The sequence below is a fragment of the Solanum verrucosum genome, unplaced genomic scaffold (assembly GCF_900185275.1).
Source record: "Solanum verrucosum unplaced genomic scaffold, falcon-dt-bn FXZP01000113.1, whole genome shotgun sequence".
In the NCBI taxonomy this organism is placed as follows: domain Eukaryota; kingdom Viridiplantae; phylum Streptophyta; class Magnoliopsida; order Solanales; family Solanaceae; genus Solanum; species Solanum verrucosum.
In genome coordinates, this window is record NW_026020105.1 from 2,300,544 (window position 1) to 2,317,932 (window position 17,389).

The 17,389-nt window shown below is 30.8% G+C and overlaps 1 protein-coding gene and 1 pseudogene across 1 annotated transcript; both read left to right on the forward strand.

The window, feature by feature from the left end:
- The first annotated feature begins 789 nt into the window (after positions 1–789).
- On the forward strand, positions 790–4,743 carry LOC125825248 (sugar transporter ERD6-like 6; annotated as a pseudogene).
- Positions 4,744–13,232: 8,489 nt separating this feature from the next.
- Positions 13,233–14,082, forward strand: LOC125825244 (GATA transcription factor 19-like). The gene is made up of 2 exons (XM_049504592.1): positions 13,233–13,727; positions 13,807–14,082. The coding sequence occupies exons 1-2, from the start codon at positions 13,233–13,235 to the stop codon at positions 14,080–14,082; spliced, it is 771 nt and encodes a 256-aa protein (XP_049360549.1).
- Positions 14,083–17,389: the final 3,307 nt, after the last annotated feature.

The following is a 17,389-nucleotide window of genomic DNA, read 5'->3' on the forward strand; positions in this document are numbered from 1 at the left end:
CAAAGTTGGATGACAAAGGCATATATATCAAAGAAAGTATAACAACGGATAATATAACCTTTTTCTGAGAGTACAAGAACAAATATGACCCTCTCTCAATCCTAATTTATGTGATGTAATTTGGCCGATCATGAAGTTTAAGAAATATAGAAAAACTTCACAACATTTCAAAACTACCCTAAAAAAGAGTATACCTTTGTGAACTTTTTGCCAAATAAGTGGGGACTTAACATGGGTAAAATATTGATAATGTATGTATTGTTTTAATGAATATAGTGTTTGGATAAATTATATCGTTCTCCGTTCTTACATAATGTCACACATCAATAGTTTGAATGATAAACCTACAAGAAAAGTAGGGTACAAGGTAGAGCTACTATGAAAAGGTAGGGTAAAAGATGAAATATAATTATTAAATAATAAATAAAAATAAAATGAGAAGAAAATATTAAGCTAACATCGCGATCACACCAAGTCGGTCTTTACATAAAATAGATCTTTTTGTCATTACCTAATGATGCAATAGAATTTAAGTAACAAGCAAAATAAACATTGTATCTAAACTAACAATACAATACAATACAATACACAATGGGTACAACCATCCAAACAACGTGTACATATTTGTACGAGTTATTTAATTTGGGAGGGAGGGACTAGTATTCAACTACTATAACTGCTCTGTTTTCTCCATGTTTATAGCAGAGTCTGTTGCTGATATATTATTCTCCCATTAACATCAACAATGTCATCATTTCAGGCTTCAACTTTATTTTCTAAGAAATTTTAATATTGGCAAGATGAGTTTCCGAGAGGATTATGCCAGCAATTCTGATGAGAACTCAATTCGAAAGCCATTATTACTCCCTACGAAAGGGAAAGACGTAACGAGGACGAGTTTTCGAGATGATTCTGCTATCTCTGAGGATGGTCTCCGGAAGCCATTATTACATACTGGAAGCTGGTATCGAATGGGCTCCAGACAGTCCAGCATGATGGAATCATCAGCCCAAACTCTACGCGAATCCGTCTCCATTTATCTATGTGTCCTCATTGTAGCATTGGGCTCTTTTCAATTTGGATTCACTGTATGCATACCTAACTTTTCGTTATATGACTTGACACAAAGTTTAAGAAAGTAAGAAAAATTGACATATAAACTAAAAATGTAATATGACATAGGACTTAACTTATATATATACTGACATTACCAATGTCATGTAATTAACTTGTCCTGTTTTTTAAGTTACTAATTTTATTTTTGCAGTTGGGATATACTAATCCTACGCAGTCTGATATCATGAATGACCTCGAACTTTCAATTTCAGAGGTTTTAATCTTCTTTCTAGTAGTACATTGTTGTTATATTCATCATTTGCATTGTTTTCTAAGTATTTTGATACAATGTTATAATGTTTCAGGGAATTTAAATTTCGCGGTATTGATGTTATGTTAGGATAACTAGTCTTTTTTTCATGAACAGTTTTTGATCTTTGGATCTTTAGTGAATGTGGGTGCAATGGTTGGTGCAATTGCAAGTGGTCAGATATCTGAATACATTGGAAGAAAAGGGGTATAAGACTCTGCATATACAATTGTACAATCTCGATATCATCAGTGTATAGAAGTTAAACCATTTTTGTGTGTATTTTTGCGCGTGTTCCTTTTTTTGCTATATCATGATTTACTCCCTCCTTTCATATTGAAATGCAGACACTAATGATTGCAGCACTTCCTAATATTAGCGGATGGTTCGCCATTTCAATTTCAAGAGTGAGTGGTTAGTTGCTATATATATGTTACACATTTCAGTTGAATCTCTTTTATAGGAAGTTTAGTTGAATATATGCATTTTCCATCATTAACAGGACACATCATTTTTATACATGGGAAGGTTGATGGGAGGTTTTGGCGTTGGCATCATTTTGTATGTGGTAAATGTTGTACTTGTGTTGCTTTTGTGATAGCTCTAGTTGGAGTTGTAATGAGAACCTCCTGATTACCTAAATTCTTCATGTTTGTTAGGTTCCTGTATATATATCGGAGATTTCACCTCAAAACATGAGAGGAGTTCTTGGATCTATTAATAATGTTAGTATTGTTATGTGCTTTCACTTATAATGGTTCGATATTTTAACGTTTCATTCTTGGTGTATAGCTTTGTTTAACAGTTGGGATAATGGTCGCATATCTACTGGGACTCTTTGCGAGCTGGAGAGTGCTTGCAGTTATAGGTGAGCAATGTACGAGTTCTTGTTGAAATTCAATCAATTCCAAAGAAATTTTCTCATGCATCTGATACTTATCAACAAATGGATTGCTTTTACCCTGTGTTAGTACTAGAATTCATTGGAGATTCTTTATCAAGTAACAGCATTTGGTGACATTCATCAAGTTCTTACCGTACCATTAGTAGAAATAGTACCTTATCCAGTATAGTACTTATACACATATATATGCTTTTGAAATAGTACGAGAATAATGGATTAGATGTTCTTTTTTGATGAGTGGATCTACCCGTATAACATCCTATACATTGAAGGTTCAATAGGATACGTATTCATGTGATGTTATGTATTCGCAAGTTAATTGAAACAGTGAGATTATAATGTAATGCTTCTGTGTTTATTTTCTTGAATCGAACATATTGGTTTGAGTCTTTCTAATAGTGAAACTTTTTCAACTTATAATTCCCCTCTGCAGGAATGTTGCCTTGCATGGTTTTGATACCTGGTCTATTTTTTATACCAGAATCTCCTCGTTGGTTGGTATGCGTAACAAACTTGTGTTTTTGTCCTGCTTTTTTTTGGTGTTTATATTATGCTAACATTCCATAGTGTAATGTTCAGGCTAAAATGGGGAATTTTGAGGATTTTGAAACTTCGTTGCAAGTTCTAAGGGGATTTGACACTGACATATCCTTAGAAATGAATGAGATCAAGGTAAATCAATTGAGCTGGTTATCTGTCTGATCTTCAACTGTTTTGAACCTTCAATTTGCTCATAAAATGTGTTTGTGCTTGTCTGTTGTTTATATCCTTTGTCCAGAAATCTGTGGGATCATCGAGTAAAAAAGCTAGTATTCATTTTTCTGAGCTTAAGAGAAGGCGATACTACTATCCTTTGCTGGTATACTTGTGCATTGTACCATTATGTTTCAAGAGATGGTAGTCTATGAATATATGCTTGAATTCCCCTTACTCCTCTCAAGGGTCACTCTCATGAGTTGGTTCTAATAATATGCAGATAGGTATTGGATTACTCAGTCTCCAGCAACTCAGCGGCATTAATGGTATCTTAATGTATTCCAGTAACATCTTCAAATCTGCTGGTTAGTCAGTTCTTCGATTATCTGTGAAGTTGTCAAACTAGAATCATCAAATGATTTGAAACGAAATCCTAGACGAACATGTTAGTGGTGTTAGAGGCCTTATCGCCTAGTACCTTGAAGAACTTCTCGATCATTAGATTGTATTTGTAACTGTTTGTCACAGAGAGAGTATGTACAGAGTGAATGGTTCAATATATATGGCTTTAATTGCAATGCTTTTCAAACTAACAGGAGTTTCATCTAGTAAAGCTGCAACATTTGGACTCGGGGCAATTCAAGTAAGTCACTCCCGCGATATATAGTTTTCATTTCTATGCAAATATTGTTCTTGAGTTTTAACAAAAGTACTTCTATAGGTTGTTGTCACAGCTATAGCTGCATCACTGGTGGACAAGGCGGGTCGCAGAGTACTTCTAATTGTATGTCTAGGCAGAAACTTTTCATTTGATACTAACTACTACTACATATTAAGGGAAAAAAACTTTTATATTGACACACATTTTTCAGATGTCCTCGTCGTTAATGACAGTTAGCAGCTTCCTTGTTGCAACAGCATTCTACCTAAAGGTCAGTAACTTAAAATTCACATCCATGAGAATATATCAAGCAGTTATCCGATTTAACAATATCTCTTGCTTAACATTACAGTACTATTTTTCTACTTGAAATCAGGATTTTGTCGCCCAAAAGTTGGCATCCTGCATTAGGAATATTATCACTAGTTGGACTTGTGGTATAGTTCATGCTTCAACTTCTACTTATCCCCCCCTCCCTAATTACTGTCCTACACTTTGCTTATCCGCGTATTATGTGTGATTTCTAGCATTTTTCAGAGCCTTTAGTCTTTACCAATGAATTTTCCAGGTTTTAGTGATGGCATTTGCTCTGGGATTGGGGTCTATTCCATGGATCATAATGTCTGAGGTACGTCGAAGCTAATTCATAGTTAAATCTTTGTACATGGATCATTAACACCTACCAAAACAAGTAGTTCAAAGCAAAATTAGCAATCAAAATACGAGCAATTCAACTGCTATATGCATGACCTTATAGTTTTCGAAATAATTTGTGCAGATATTGCCAGTAGACATTAAGAGTCTTGGTGGCAATGTTGCTACATTGGCAAATTGGCTAACATCATGGGTTGTTACAATGACAGCCAACTTGCTTTTGAGTTGGAGTGAAGGAGGTGCGCGTTTTATTAGACTTCTCTCCAACTACATATTGTTTGTATATAAGAATGCTATGAACAACTCGAAAAAAAATGGTTGTATTGGCAGGAACATTCATCATCTATACAATGGTATCAGCATCAACAGTTGTTTTTGTTAGACTTTGGGTACCTGAAACCAAAGGGAAAACACTTGAAGAAATTCAACGTTTCTTCAGATGATACAAACCAATTCTATGCAATCAAATACAACGAGCATTCCAAGGGGTTAATTTCACGTATGGTTACTGAATTCTCTCTGAAAATTCACAAGATTATTTGTTGTCAACTTTCAAAATAGTAGAGGAAATGAAGTAACTTTGGAAATGAATGGTCTTGAACTTTTGACTTCGCTTGTTTAATAGGTGACTTTCAAGTTTAACAAGTTTGACTTTTGACCTTGAAGGTTTCCACACGAACAAGCATATTCAAAATGACCAATTTTCAAGGTCATTTGGTGTAATTTCACTGATGAAGGAGTGGCGTTAATTTTTTTTTAGCAAATTGGTAAATTGTTGCTACGATAAATGTATTTTTATATATATTTAGGATACTACCATTGAAAAGTATTAGGGTTGGTACTTACATGTGTTTAAAGGGATACCTACTAATATATACAGTTCGGTCAACTAGTTTACAAAATATGTATTAAAATGACTGAAGAGTACATAATATATACACTAGTAATGTATATTGTATGTATATATAGTATAGGTGTATTTAGTGTAAGTATATACAACCTATACATTGTGCATATATTTTGTGAACTAGATCACCCAAATGCATTTGTTGTAATTTTCCCTTGTTTAAAATTGATTAATTGCAAGTTTGCACTTCAAATGAACTTGTATTAAATTTTTGCCCTTGAAAATCAAACTTATGCATAGCGAGACATAAATTATTTAATGACACGAAGCGTAACCTGAAAGATACTATGATACGAAAATACAAATTTATACCTTTCAAAAAAATTATTTACCTTGAGAAACAAAAAAATAAAAATCAACACAAAATAGGGAAAATATGCAAATGACCCGTTTTAATACAGGCCTTATTTGGCCCATTAGTTAGGCTACTCTTGTGCCTCAAGAGCACACTTGGGTAAATGAATCCATTAAGAACATGGTATATACCTAATATATACATTATATTTATTATTCATAACTACACTCTTAGAAAATAACAATTCTTAATTATATTTTATATTTTTATAGAATATTTTTTCTCGTCTCTCTCTTACTTGCCTCTCGCTGTATTTTCACTTGTATTTTGTATTTTGAAGGATATTTTTCGGTAAATCTCTATATTTTCACCTTGATTTTGCACCTCTAAAACTTCTTGTAGATCCTTGATGTATTTTTGTAATTCACTTGTATTTATGTATTATAAATAAGGAAACTTTTAACAATCACTACATTTTTTATATTTTGCCTTGATTGTACAATGTATATTGTTGCTTGTATCCCTGTATACACCCAAGCATTTCACTCTTGTATTTCTGTATTTTGCCTTACTCAAGCGAAATTGAGTGAATACATACAATCTATCGTGACTATATCCATTATGATTGTACATGTTGGTATATACCACCATTAGAGTGAATGAATACACGTGATACAAATTGGTAACAATTGATACAGTAGAGCGAATGAATACAAGTGAAACTGAAGCGAATGAACACAATCCAAAATATTTTTGTTGTATTCGTCGGATACAATGCATATGAATACAACAAATATACATAATCATCTGTTACCTCAAAAAAATTTTCGTCTGACCCCTCAAACACTCGCTATAAGTGGTAAATACCTAAATCATAACCGTAGATTATTAATAAAGCCCAACCTATATTTATTTATGGAAAATCCTTGTCCATTTACCACAAGTTAAGTAGTAGTGCCCTTTGTGTATTAAAAAAATGTTTTTGATCAAAATAAATTTCAAACTTGCGAGAGAGTGCCACTATATAAGCAAATATAAAGTAAACATTGAAAATTAACAAAATCATGTGGCATATTACATGACTTAAGAAAACGTAAAGTGTTAGACTAGCCAAATTAATTAGTTTAATTACATAAGTATTATTCTATTAAGTAGGGTAGACGATCGTTTAATTTTTTAATAACTTCAAGGTAAATTAATTCATAGATCAAAAGGAAACAAATCTTACACATATAACAAGAAGAGACCACGAGAATATACTCAGGATGTTGCCTCTTTATTATATTATTATGTCTTCCAGAGGATTTTTATAGTGATTATCACCATTTTTATTTAAATAAATATATTACCACCTAAATGCCGATTGTCGGCCACACTTTACCAGAAATTTTTATTTATTAGAAAAAATAAGACAAAATAAATTTAGTGTTAACCCTGGTTTCTTTTCTTTTCCTCTTTTCAATTTTTTTTATTACTCTCTGTCCCTAATTACTTGTCCACTTTTCCTTTTATAGTTATCCCTAATTACTTGTCCATTTTGACAAATCAAGAAAGAACAAATTTTTTTTTATCTATTATACCCTCAATTAAATGACTAATTACTTTGAAAAATGTAGAACTTTTCATCCACTTCATAATTAATAGGGGTAAAATGGTAAACTCACTATGTCATTAATTAATTTCTTAATAGGTGTGCCAATTCAAAAGTGGACAAGTAATTAGGGACAGAGGGAGTATCATTTAGTGCCTGGTAGATAGCTGTATTGGGACTCGACTAATTAAATATTTGCCTTCAAAAACTTTTACATTTAAAGGTAAAACGTTCCTTAATAATAACAATTGCATACCCATATTTGAACCCGATACCTCTGTTTCCAATTCTTTTGCCTACAAAATTATCGCACAAAAAAGACTAATCTATGTTTTCTCTTGTGAGATATTGCATGTTTTTATTTTATTTTATAGATAAAAGGTTAAGTATGGTTGTCTTGTAAGTGAAGTAATAGTTCTTACGTACAAGTGTTTGGAAAATATTATATTGGGGAAAAAATTAAAGTTAAAGTTAAGAAAATATTAAAAAATTAAAGTTATGTTTGGACTTAAATTTCAGTTGAGAAAAATAAAAAATATCATCACCCATCCAAAATTAGATCCCATCTGTCATAAATTACATCAGTAAATAACCATGTTTGTTGGATCAGATATAAATTTCATATGCTCACATAATGTAGAAAAGAAGTTCATGTAATATAATTATCATCAAGTGTACGTGATATTCAAAGTGATCTGAAACATATACTCAATTAACACAATAATCACTCAATTTATTCAAAACAAGCTTATGAATTTACAGATAATTATAGAAATTATCACATAACCGCAATTAAACACCCAAAACATGACATTAAATACTCATACATATATGACACCCCCTTATCCTTAACTCGTATTATCAGTGTATTATAAAAAACTCCACCAAAGTTAAAAGGTCTTAAAATACCTCTATCCGTCCAAAAGAAAAAACTCTCCAATATATACCATGAAGGGAAAAAGGACAAATATACCCCGAACTTATGTTATTAAAAAATAATAAAATATGGGGTGGCAAAAAGGTAGAATTAGGGGTAGTGACAAGGCAGACAAAACGTATATAATGAGTGGATGGAAGAAAAAAAAAAGGTAAATCTTAGTTTTCTTTGGGTACAAGACTAGAACCCTTCATAGGAGACAATAAGAGGCTACAGTATTTATTCTTTAGAGGAAAGTAGTAATAATAATAATAAATATAACACATTATATTGTTGACCAGACCAGATCAGAAACTTACTAAATAACTTTCTATATAGGTTATCTTATCAAGTGTTCCTCTCTTTATTACAAATTTGCATATTTTTTTTGGGGGTTGTTATCGATCACTTTTTTTCTCTTTACTCTAACCAATTGACCAATCGAAAACTTAGTCCTATAAGACATAAAAAGCTAAAAATAAACTGGGCAAGTGAGATTCATTCCAGTTGTATCTTGTTGCTTTTGAGGAATGTACGTTACCTTTTCCTTTTGTGTTTTTTTTTTTTTATAATATACTATATAGTATAATATAGTTCTCTTCTTTTTTTAGAATTTAGACACTGTTCTTTTCGTCGTTTGTAGCATATAAAGTAGTATGTAGTAATCAATCTAGATTTGAATCTTGGTATTCAAAATCTTTTTAATATGCAGATTTTGTTTGTGTGCTTTTTCTCTTAGTTTATTTGCATGGATTGGATAGTTGGATAATTAGTTCATGCATGCAAATATTCAAAGTGTAACGGGGGAATTTCAAAATGGCTAGTAGTAATTATTATTTACGTATGGCACGGGTTTAATGTGTAATCATGAGAACTTTATCTTTATACACTTATATTATATTATATTTAAGAGAATTTTTTACTCAATAAGGTCCTCCGTCCATCTAAAAGATTATATTTACCATTTTATAATTTTGTAGTTATAATTGTTTTTAATTCATTTTTCAACATATAATAATTAGGGATAGTATAGTATAATTATATTATTTTATTTATTGTTTTAAGGGATATGTCAAACTCAAGCATGAACAAGTAAACATGAACAGATCGAAGGAAGTAACCATCAATAATTGTTCTTAACAAATTAAATAAAAATTATAGTGATCAATAAAACTCCTAAACCATTAAGTCAACATCTAGTTTTGTGTTGAGGTGAGTCAAAATTTTTATATATACACTAAAAACAATTTAAAATACCTTATGTATACAATGTAATTTCTTGTCGAAGGGATTGAGATGAACACTACCCCCAGATCTGCTCTTGATAGTGATTATTATATATATTGTTAAAAATATTTGTATATAAAGATAAAAACCCATTGATTAATATATCCTTTTTTTATGAGTTTAAGTAATATATTGCATATAAAAAAGAAAAAGGTATCATCATAAAAAAAAATGTTTGATGTAGTAACTAATATATTTTATATTTAAATTCAGATTTTAAGAAATGATATCTTTTAAATGATGTGATAGTAAAAATGATTTAACCTTAAACTGGTCGGTAAAAATAATGAAGGAGCAAAGTTGGATAATTTAGGACTATAATTAGGGAGATATTTAATATTAGGATTATAGCTAGGACTAGATGGACCCACAAAATCGAAGATGCCACGTAAGATGATGGTCATTGTATTATACTTATTTTTATATTATAATATATAGTTTTATTATGGTAGATTTGTAATGTATGATGATTTATGAGGAAGCGTGAGCATATTTGTTAGCCTCAAAGAATGTGAGAATTATGGAGGCGTTCGTGGGGGGTAATTGGCTTCCATGATTAATCAAATCCCAGAGTTACATTAAAAACCGTATTATTAGATTTCATTTCTATTGACTGATGATACTACTTTTATACTCATTTGCATTGACCCTATCTTTATCTAGTGTTAAATTTTACGTGTCATATTTAGTATTTTTTTTAAAAAAAATTGATGTGCTATTTTTAATATTAATTAATTTTTAAGATCTAATACTAAACATTAAATAATATAAATATCCATGTGATAAAATATTAGTATCAATCATTATTTCTTAAAAGACGTGTAAAGTCCAAACTGAACAAGTAAAAAATAACGAAAAAATATATATGCTACTCCCTTTTTCCATGCTACTACATTGTGCATTTTATGTGTGGAATAGAAATTGTAGGTATGGTAAGAGTTTCAGTTATATGCATTTTTTTTTATAAATTTTTTTTATAATATTAGATCATTTTTACATGTGGCAGGATCTAATTTATATTATTTTTAAGATTACAAATTTCATATTTTAAGGAGACTAATATATAAATATCTTTAAAATAGCCTGATGATGATATTTTTAAGAATATAATTAAATAGATAATGTATATAACTTAAACTCGTAATATGATAAAATATTGGTGTGACATGAGTAGGTGGGGGGTGGGAGGGAGGGGGGTGTTATACCATGCAACGTTTATAGTGTATGGTAGTGATGATAATAAAAATTATTGGGTAAATGAAAAGATTATAATATATAGTTGATAGAGCATATTTTGGAAAGTGAATGGCAAGTCTGGTCTGGTCTTGTTGTTTGTCGAGCAAAGGGGACGCCAATCTCAAGATCATTTTATTCTCTAACCCTTTTTTGAATCTTGTTATCGATATTCTTGAGGGAAGTTTTTGTTTCTAATTTCGTTGGACCCCATTTCCATCATCATTACACTTGTGGGGTAGAGTACCAAATTATTATTATAATATATAGTTTTTTTATTTTTAAAGAGAGAGAGGGTGGGTGGGTACACCTTTTCTTTTTTGTTTTCCTCCCTTTTTTACCATTCTAAGTTTGCATCTTCTGAGTCAAAGATTTTGCTCTCTCTTAGTTCTGATGAAAGAAAGAAACATGTTGCTTTGATGATTGCCAGAGTATCCCTTCTTTTTTTGCCCACCATCCACAATTGCCAATGCATTTTATATTTTAACTTACTTAATTGCATCATTAATTGAAATTAAGTTTTAATCACCAACATGGTTGTGGTGTATGATTGTTCCACCCTTAATTAAAAGTTTTAGGTTCAAATTCTAGATATGAAGAAAATTTTGCTGGAAGCACCACCTCCTAATGATTAGCCATGTGTGCAGACTGAATATAGTCAATATAGACACCAAACACCGGATGAAAAGTAAAAAAAAAAGTTAATCATGTTACTCTCTCCGTACGCGTACCATATTAGTTGTCGAAGTTAAAACATATATATTTATCTTAATTTACTTGTCATTTTATAAAATAAAGATGAAATTAATTATTTTTATTTCATTTTACTCTTAGTATTAAACGTTCTTGAAATATGATTATTTGCTTAGTCTTGTTCTCAAATAAAATACAATTTCTTAGCAAAAGATATGTTATAATAGTGAAAAGTACTTTTTATTTTAAAATGTGAAAAAATAAAATTAATAATTAATACGAGACGAAAGTAATAGTATTTTCACTTAGGAAAATAAATAAATAAATTTGTAGGTTATAAGTTGGATAGGAAATTAAGAATAAGATTAGGTATATTTGAATATGAGTAGTTGATCACGTGAATTGAGGGTACGGTTACTGAGTAATGGACATGCAATGCCAGAAACTGTAAAACTGATTGTTCTTGTGATGTGTACCTAATTTTTATGATAGGAGGAATGGTGCAATTCAGTGTTAGGAAACTTACTCTCATAAGTATCACTTCCATATCTACTTTTATATTTCTTGTGTCAATTTATTTCTTCAATTATCTACCTACCTACCAACCTCGGAATGGAACAAAATCTATGCTACAAGTTTGCATCACATAAACTTTAGATTGATAGCAATGGTCTTTGCGTTCGATTTTTAAGTATAATTTTTAATTTTGTTGGAAGCGGAATTCCCAAATGGATCCTGTAGCAAAGGTGGACCCATTTATATAGTATGCACTTGTTAATTTGGTAAAAATTATGTATATGTATCTTGAGAAACTAACATAAATTAGGATATAATTAACGATATACCCATGTATGAGGGGCATAGAAATGTCATTGTGTTGTTGGTACAAGCTAAAGGAACCATCCGTCGTGACGTGAGTTGGGTCGGGGCGGAGATATGGATACCGACAGATATTGGGTGGCCTCGTGATCGGAGAAGGCAGATCCATGGAAGACTGTTCCTCATTGTCACGTGTCTTTCTTTTGACCAATTTATCTCCTCTCTTTATTTGGTTATAAGATCAAAAATATTAACTTTATGTATTCAAATATGACATGTTATTAATTATATGTAGTTTAATTTTCAAAAAAATATTATTTGAGTTAAAGTTACCTATTCAGTTATATATAATAGTTGTGTTTAATTTGTATAATACATAGTATAGAATACACATTATATCGATGTGTAAAGAATTTTTATATTATTTATCAGTATATTTTAACATATCGTAATTTACTGCATTTCTAATTTACCAAATTCAAATAGTAACGCCAGTTACTTGTACATATATTGCTTATTAATTATATATTAATCTGATATTATAAGTAAACAGTACACTAATCACTACACAAAAAGTTAAATCCCAACAAATAATTCGAATTCTGCTATGATAGATCTGCCAGTAATACTCAGGTATTGCTAAATATAGAGACCACTGCCACTTAAACTATGCAATTATACTATCTCCCTTTCAATTGGTTTGTCATAATTTTGTTCTAATTCGTTTCAAAAAAAATATCTCGATCAAAAAATTAAAGAATATTTAAATACATTCTACGAATCTAAAATTAGACAAATAAATTGAAACGAAAAGAGTACTCGACAACATCTACTAGAACTTAAGTCTCTTCTTTACTCTTCTTCAGTCGAACTCTCACTTTGAGTTTTTGCTTTAACTTCTCCATCTATCTCTTTCTCTGACTTGTTCACATTAATCTGGGTCCCCACCTCTTCATTCATCTGCAAACAAAGAATCCAAAAAAAAAAAAAAAAAAAAAAACGTTGTAGACCACATTTGACGACAACGTGGACTTGCTGACGTGTATTTGTTTAATTAATTAATTACTATACACTAAAGTTTACTAGTAGCTTATATAAAGCTAATAAACTACCTCACTTACTCCATATCTTCCCTCTCTTTTGTACACTACAAAAGGCTACACAAAACTCTCTTCTCTCAATTTCAATTTCATAGACAAAAACAATCACGATGAATAGTTGTGGTAACGCTTATTGTCATGGTGGTCCGTGCAGTTGCAATTTGTATTACGGTCATGAAAATAACAACACTTGTGCATACTCAATGTTCTATAGTACTCATCATGAGTATCAAAAAGATGAAAATTATTCCGAAAACATGTATTCCTTCGCTTCTTCTCCTTCTTCTTCTTCGTCTTCAGTTGATTGTACTCTCTCCTTAGGTACACCTTCCACTCGTCTTAGTACTACCAATGATGAAAAGCGAGTTCATGAGTCGTCAACGACGACTCATGAACAACGTCGTTCTTCTTCTTACATGTCAAAATGTTGGAATATTCTACAGAACAAAAATCATACTTCATCGACTCATCATCACAAATCTGGTCGTGGTAGTAACAACGTTAATTCGGGTAGCAACAACGCTGACCCACTTGTAGCCCGTCGATGTGCTAATTGTGACACTACTTCTACACCTTTATGGAGAAATGGTCCTAGAGGACCTAAGGTAAATATATTTTTTATATGCTTATTGTAACGAATTTTTTATTCATATATACTAAATTGAACTATATGGTGTGGTGCAGTCACTTTGTAATGCGTGTGGGATTCGATTTAAAAAAGAAGAGAGGAGAGCTAGTGCAGCAGCCGCGGCTAATGGTAACGCAGGTGGAATCGGAATGGAGAGCAGTACACAACATACGATAAACGGATCGTGGGTTCATAATTCACAAGGACAGAAAATGCCGTGTTACACATCACCTTATGGAAATCATGAATTTAGGTTTATTGAAGATCATGATGATCGTGATTCTGATAATGCAATTTCATTTTGGCCATTTTTAGCATCTCAGCATTGTTGATTAGACAAGAAAAAAAAAAAAAGGAAAAGAAGATTATGATATGATGATGGAGGCAACATTATTCATTTTTAAAGTTTTAAAAAAATTCAAGCAAAGGAAAAAAAGGAAAAGAGAATTTTGCTTTTTTTTTTTTGTTTTAATTCTTGTTTTGATCGTTATGATATATATAGTTAAGCACATTTAATACTTTGAAATGTGCGCTTTTTGATCCTTCTACTTATGAATATTTTAACAAATTAATATTCAATGCTAAACTATTTAATTATTGATGTGTTACATTGTTCTTTCAAATTTGAGCTTAATATATGCTACTTGCTAAAAACTGTCTAATCATCTACACTATTGTCTGTCAGCATGCTTACTTACCATATTTTCCTCCTTCATATTTGATTACGATACTTGATGTTCCTTTTTACTTATCATTTTTGACAAATTAAGAAAATATAAGAATTATTTATTTATTATATCCTCAATTTATTTAGAAAGTTAATATTTTTAAAAAAGATAAAAATAAATTAATGAATGAATTGATTTTGAAATTCTATCAATCAATAAGGGTAAAATAGCTTAATATGTCAATTTTTTTTTTTAATAAATGTGTCAAGTAAAAAATGGACAAGTAAATAAAAACAGAAGGAATATGTTTTATTTGAGTCGGGATTTATTATAAATAGACTCTACCTTTACCGGCAGGCCTACTACTAGCTAGAAATAATCATTTTTCTTACCACGAACTAATGGGAAATTTTTGTTATGAAACTTGATTTACTCACTCATTTCCCACCGAATCAGCTCACTCGAAAATAGATTCTCGCTGAAATAGTGAAAAAATTTCTTATTTTTTCTTGTGAAAACACTGCTTCACTTTCTTTTTTCATCGATTCAATCAAAATATTTGTAGGAATATAGTCATTGAACTTTTTCGAATGCAAAATTTCAATAGAAAATAATGATTTTTTAATAATGGCTGAATTTATAGACAGCACGTGAATCCATGATTTCTCTACAAAACGAAGTATTTTATGTATATATTCTCTAAATTTAGCATAATATTATATGTTGACACTCATGCTACAAGAAAACTAATGTGTGCACTTAATTGAAGATTGAGTTTTTACACTGGATCAATTCGTACTAAATATATTTTTTAGTGGTACAACCAAGTTTTAGGATTTAGAAATCCTAGATCCATCAATGTTCGCAAGACGGATATAAAATTGTGTACACATCATCTTTCCCAAATTGGCCACTTATAAATTATGAGATACAATATAGCTATGAGATATTAAGGGACCAAAAGTATGCATTTTAATTAAGTGAAAGTTATATACTTAATGAGACGAGATGATGTTATGGTACTGATATGATAGTTATTGTCCTACAACAAATTGTTTCTTTTATCAGTTGGTTTTCTTTTTGGTCCATATATCTTTCAAAGAGTTGGAGTCAAAAATGAGTTCATTCTATGTTTGTGCTAAGTAGCTTTTCCTTCTTTTAGTAGCAGAACACTACTACTTACTTACTTTAACTTTAATTTCTCTTTTGATGATCAGTCAAATAGATTGACTAAAAAGTACTCTTAACATTCCCTTTTTCTGTTAATAAGACTGCTTCACAAATCACAATGTACAAATATTTTCTTTTATTTCACAGTCCATCGATGTTCAATACTTATATTAGAGCTTGATTAAATTTTAATTTGTGTTAGAATTGAAAGTTTCAATTGAGCGTAAAACACTCTCTCACAAAGATGTACATTTTTACCTAGCAAGGCTCACTCAATACTTTTAGTTAAATACTTGTTATTTCACTGCAATCCTGGTCGATATAAGTGTACAATATATACTTTCTTGAATATGATGATCCACTAATTCACTTTATCAACTGAAAGTTTGCTGCTATTTAGCTTGTTTCATTTCATTCTGGGCCATAATTAGTGACACTTCATCAAAATTTTGTTGATGCTTTTCATTGGAAAAATGATATTCTCTCTACAGTGTTTTCTCTTTCTTTTACTTGTTTGCAGCTGAACATAACACTGTGCACATTATGGTATGGTGGATCAATCAAAATCCTTCTGTTCAGTGTTGTGACAAAAAACTAGTGGCCTATTTAGTATATTTATGTGCGTTTTGGTGAGGAGTAAAATGTCTTTCTTCGGATCTAAAATATAGTATTCTTTTTTAGTTAGACTAATAAAAAAATGTTTTAAATTTTTTTGTTTATGATTAGGAGTTATAATAATACTCATTGAATTTTTATACAGTATTACATACTTGCATTGAAATCCTAACTAAATAACTAAATAATCCAGATTTTTGTCGTATAAGGCCCATTTTAGAAGAAAGTATTGCATAACAAAATATTTTTCATAGTCAGAGACTCTAGCCCGAAACCTAGCGAAAAACGGTAATGATCTGCGGCATGCATATGATGAATCACCAACAAATGTCATTACTTGACCTTTTCGGTTGGATACATAAATCTCGAATGTTTTACCCAAATCCCTAGGGGCGAATTCAGAATTTAAAATCAAACGAATTAAAACTTTTCAACATTGAACGAATCTATTGTTGAAAGGGTACATCTGCCTTTGTATAAATCAACCTCGTTACCCACTCACCAATAGTGCCAAACATCCGGTCCAACTTTTGGTGGAAATTAAAATTGTGTTGCATTGATAAATATAATGTCAATATTAATACTAGCAACATTTTGACCAAAAAGTAGAAAACAAACTATATATTATGATGTTACCAACAGTTATTATTGAAGAAATTATTTCTTGAATATGATGATCCACCACTTCACTTTATTTGGTTCTGTACAGTTTCTTATGTATGAATGATCAAATAATTGGCTAGCTAAAGCTGCTCCAATATTGATAAGTTATTTCATCTTAGAACAGATGATTACTTTTTTCTTTCTTTTTATTGTATGTATGTATGCCGCTGACACAACAGTGTTGGTGTTGGTGTTGGATATATATATATATGAAATCGTTCGTTGTTGTCTCTAATTCAATTTAGGACTCACTTATAAACTCTCCATGCACTACTCAATATATATAATGTACATTCTTGGATTTGACCTATTAGGAGATGACATATGGCAATCCGAGTCTAATCAAATCCACCTCAGCAGAGACGGTTTTAAGCAAGATAAAGTGCACTTAAAAATTGTTGTGGCGCGGATGACTCACCGTATGAACTTTGTTTTCAACACCATTTCAGCGCAACCAAATTGATTATTTATAAAATCTTCTGACTTAATCAGAATTCACTTATAGTAAAAGAGATTTTGTTAG

Coding starts and splice junctions, on each gene's coding strand:
- LOC125825244 (XM_049504592.1), top strand. CDS start 13,233: ATGAATAGTTGTGGTAACGCTTATTGTCATGGTGGTCCGTGCAGTTGC. Junction 13,728..13,806: donor ATGGTCCTAGAGGACCTAAG/GTAAATATATTT, acceptor GGTGTGGTGCAG/TCACTTTGTAATGCGTGTGG.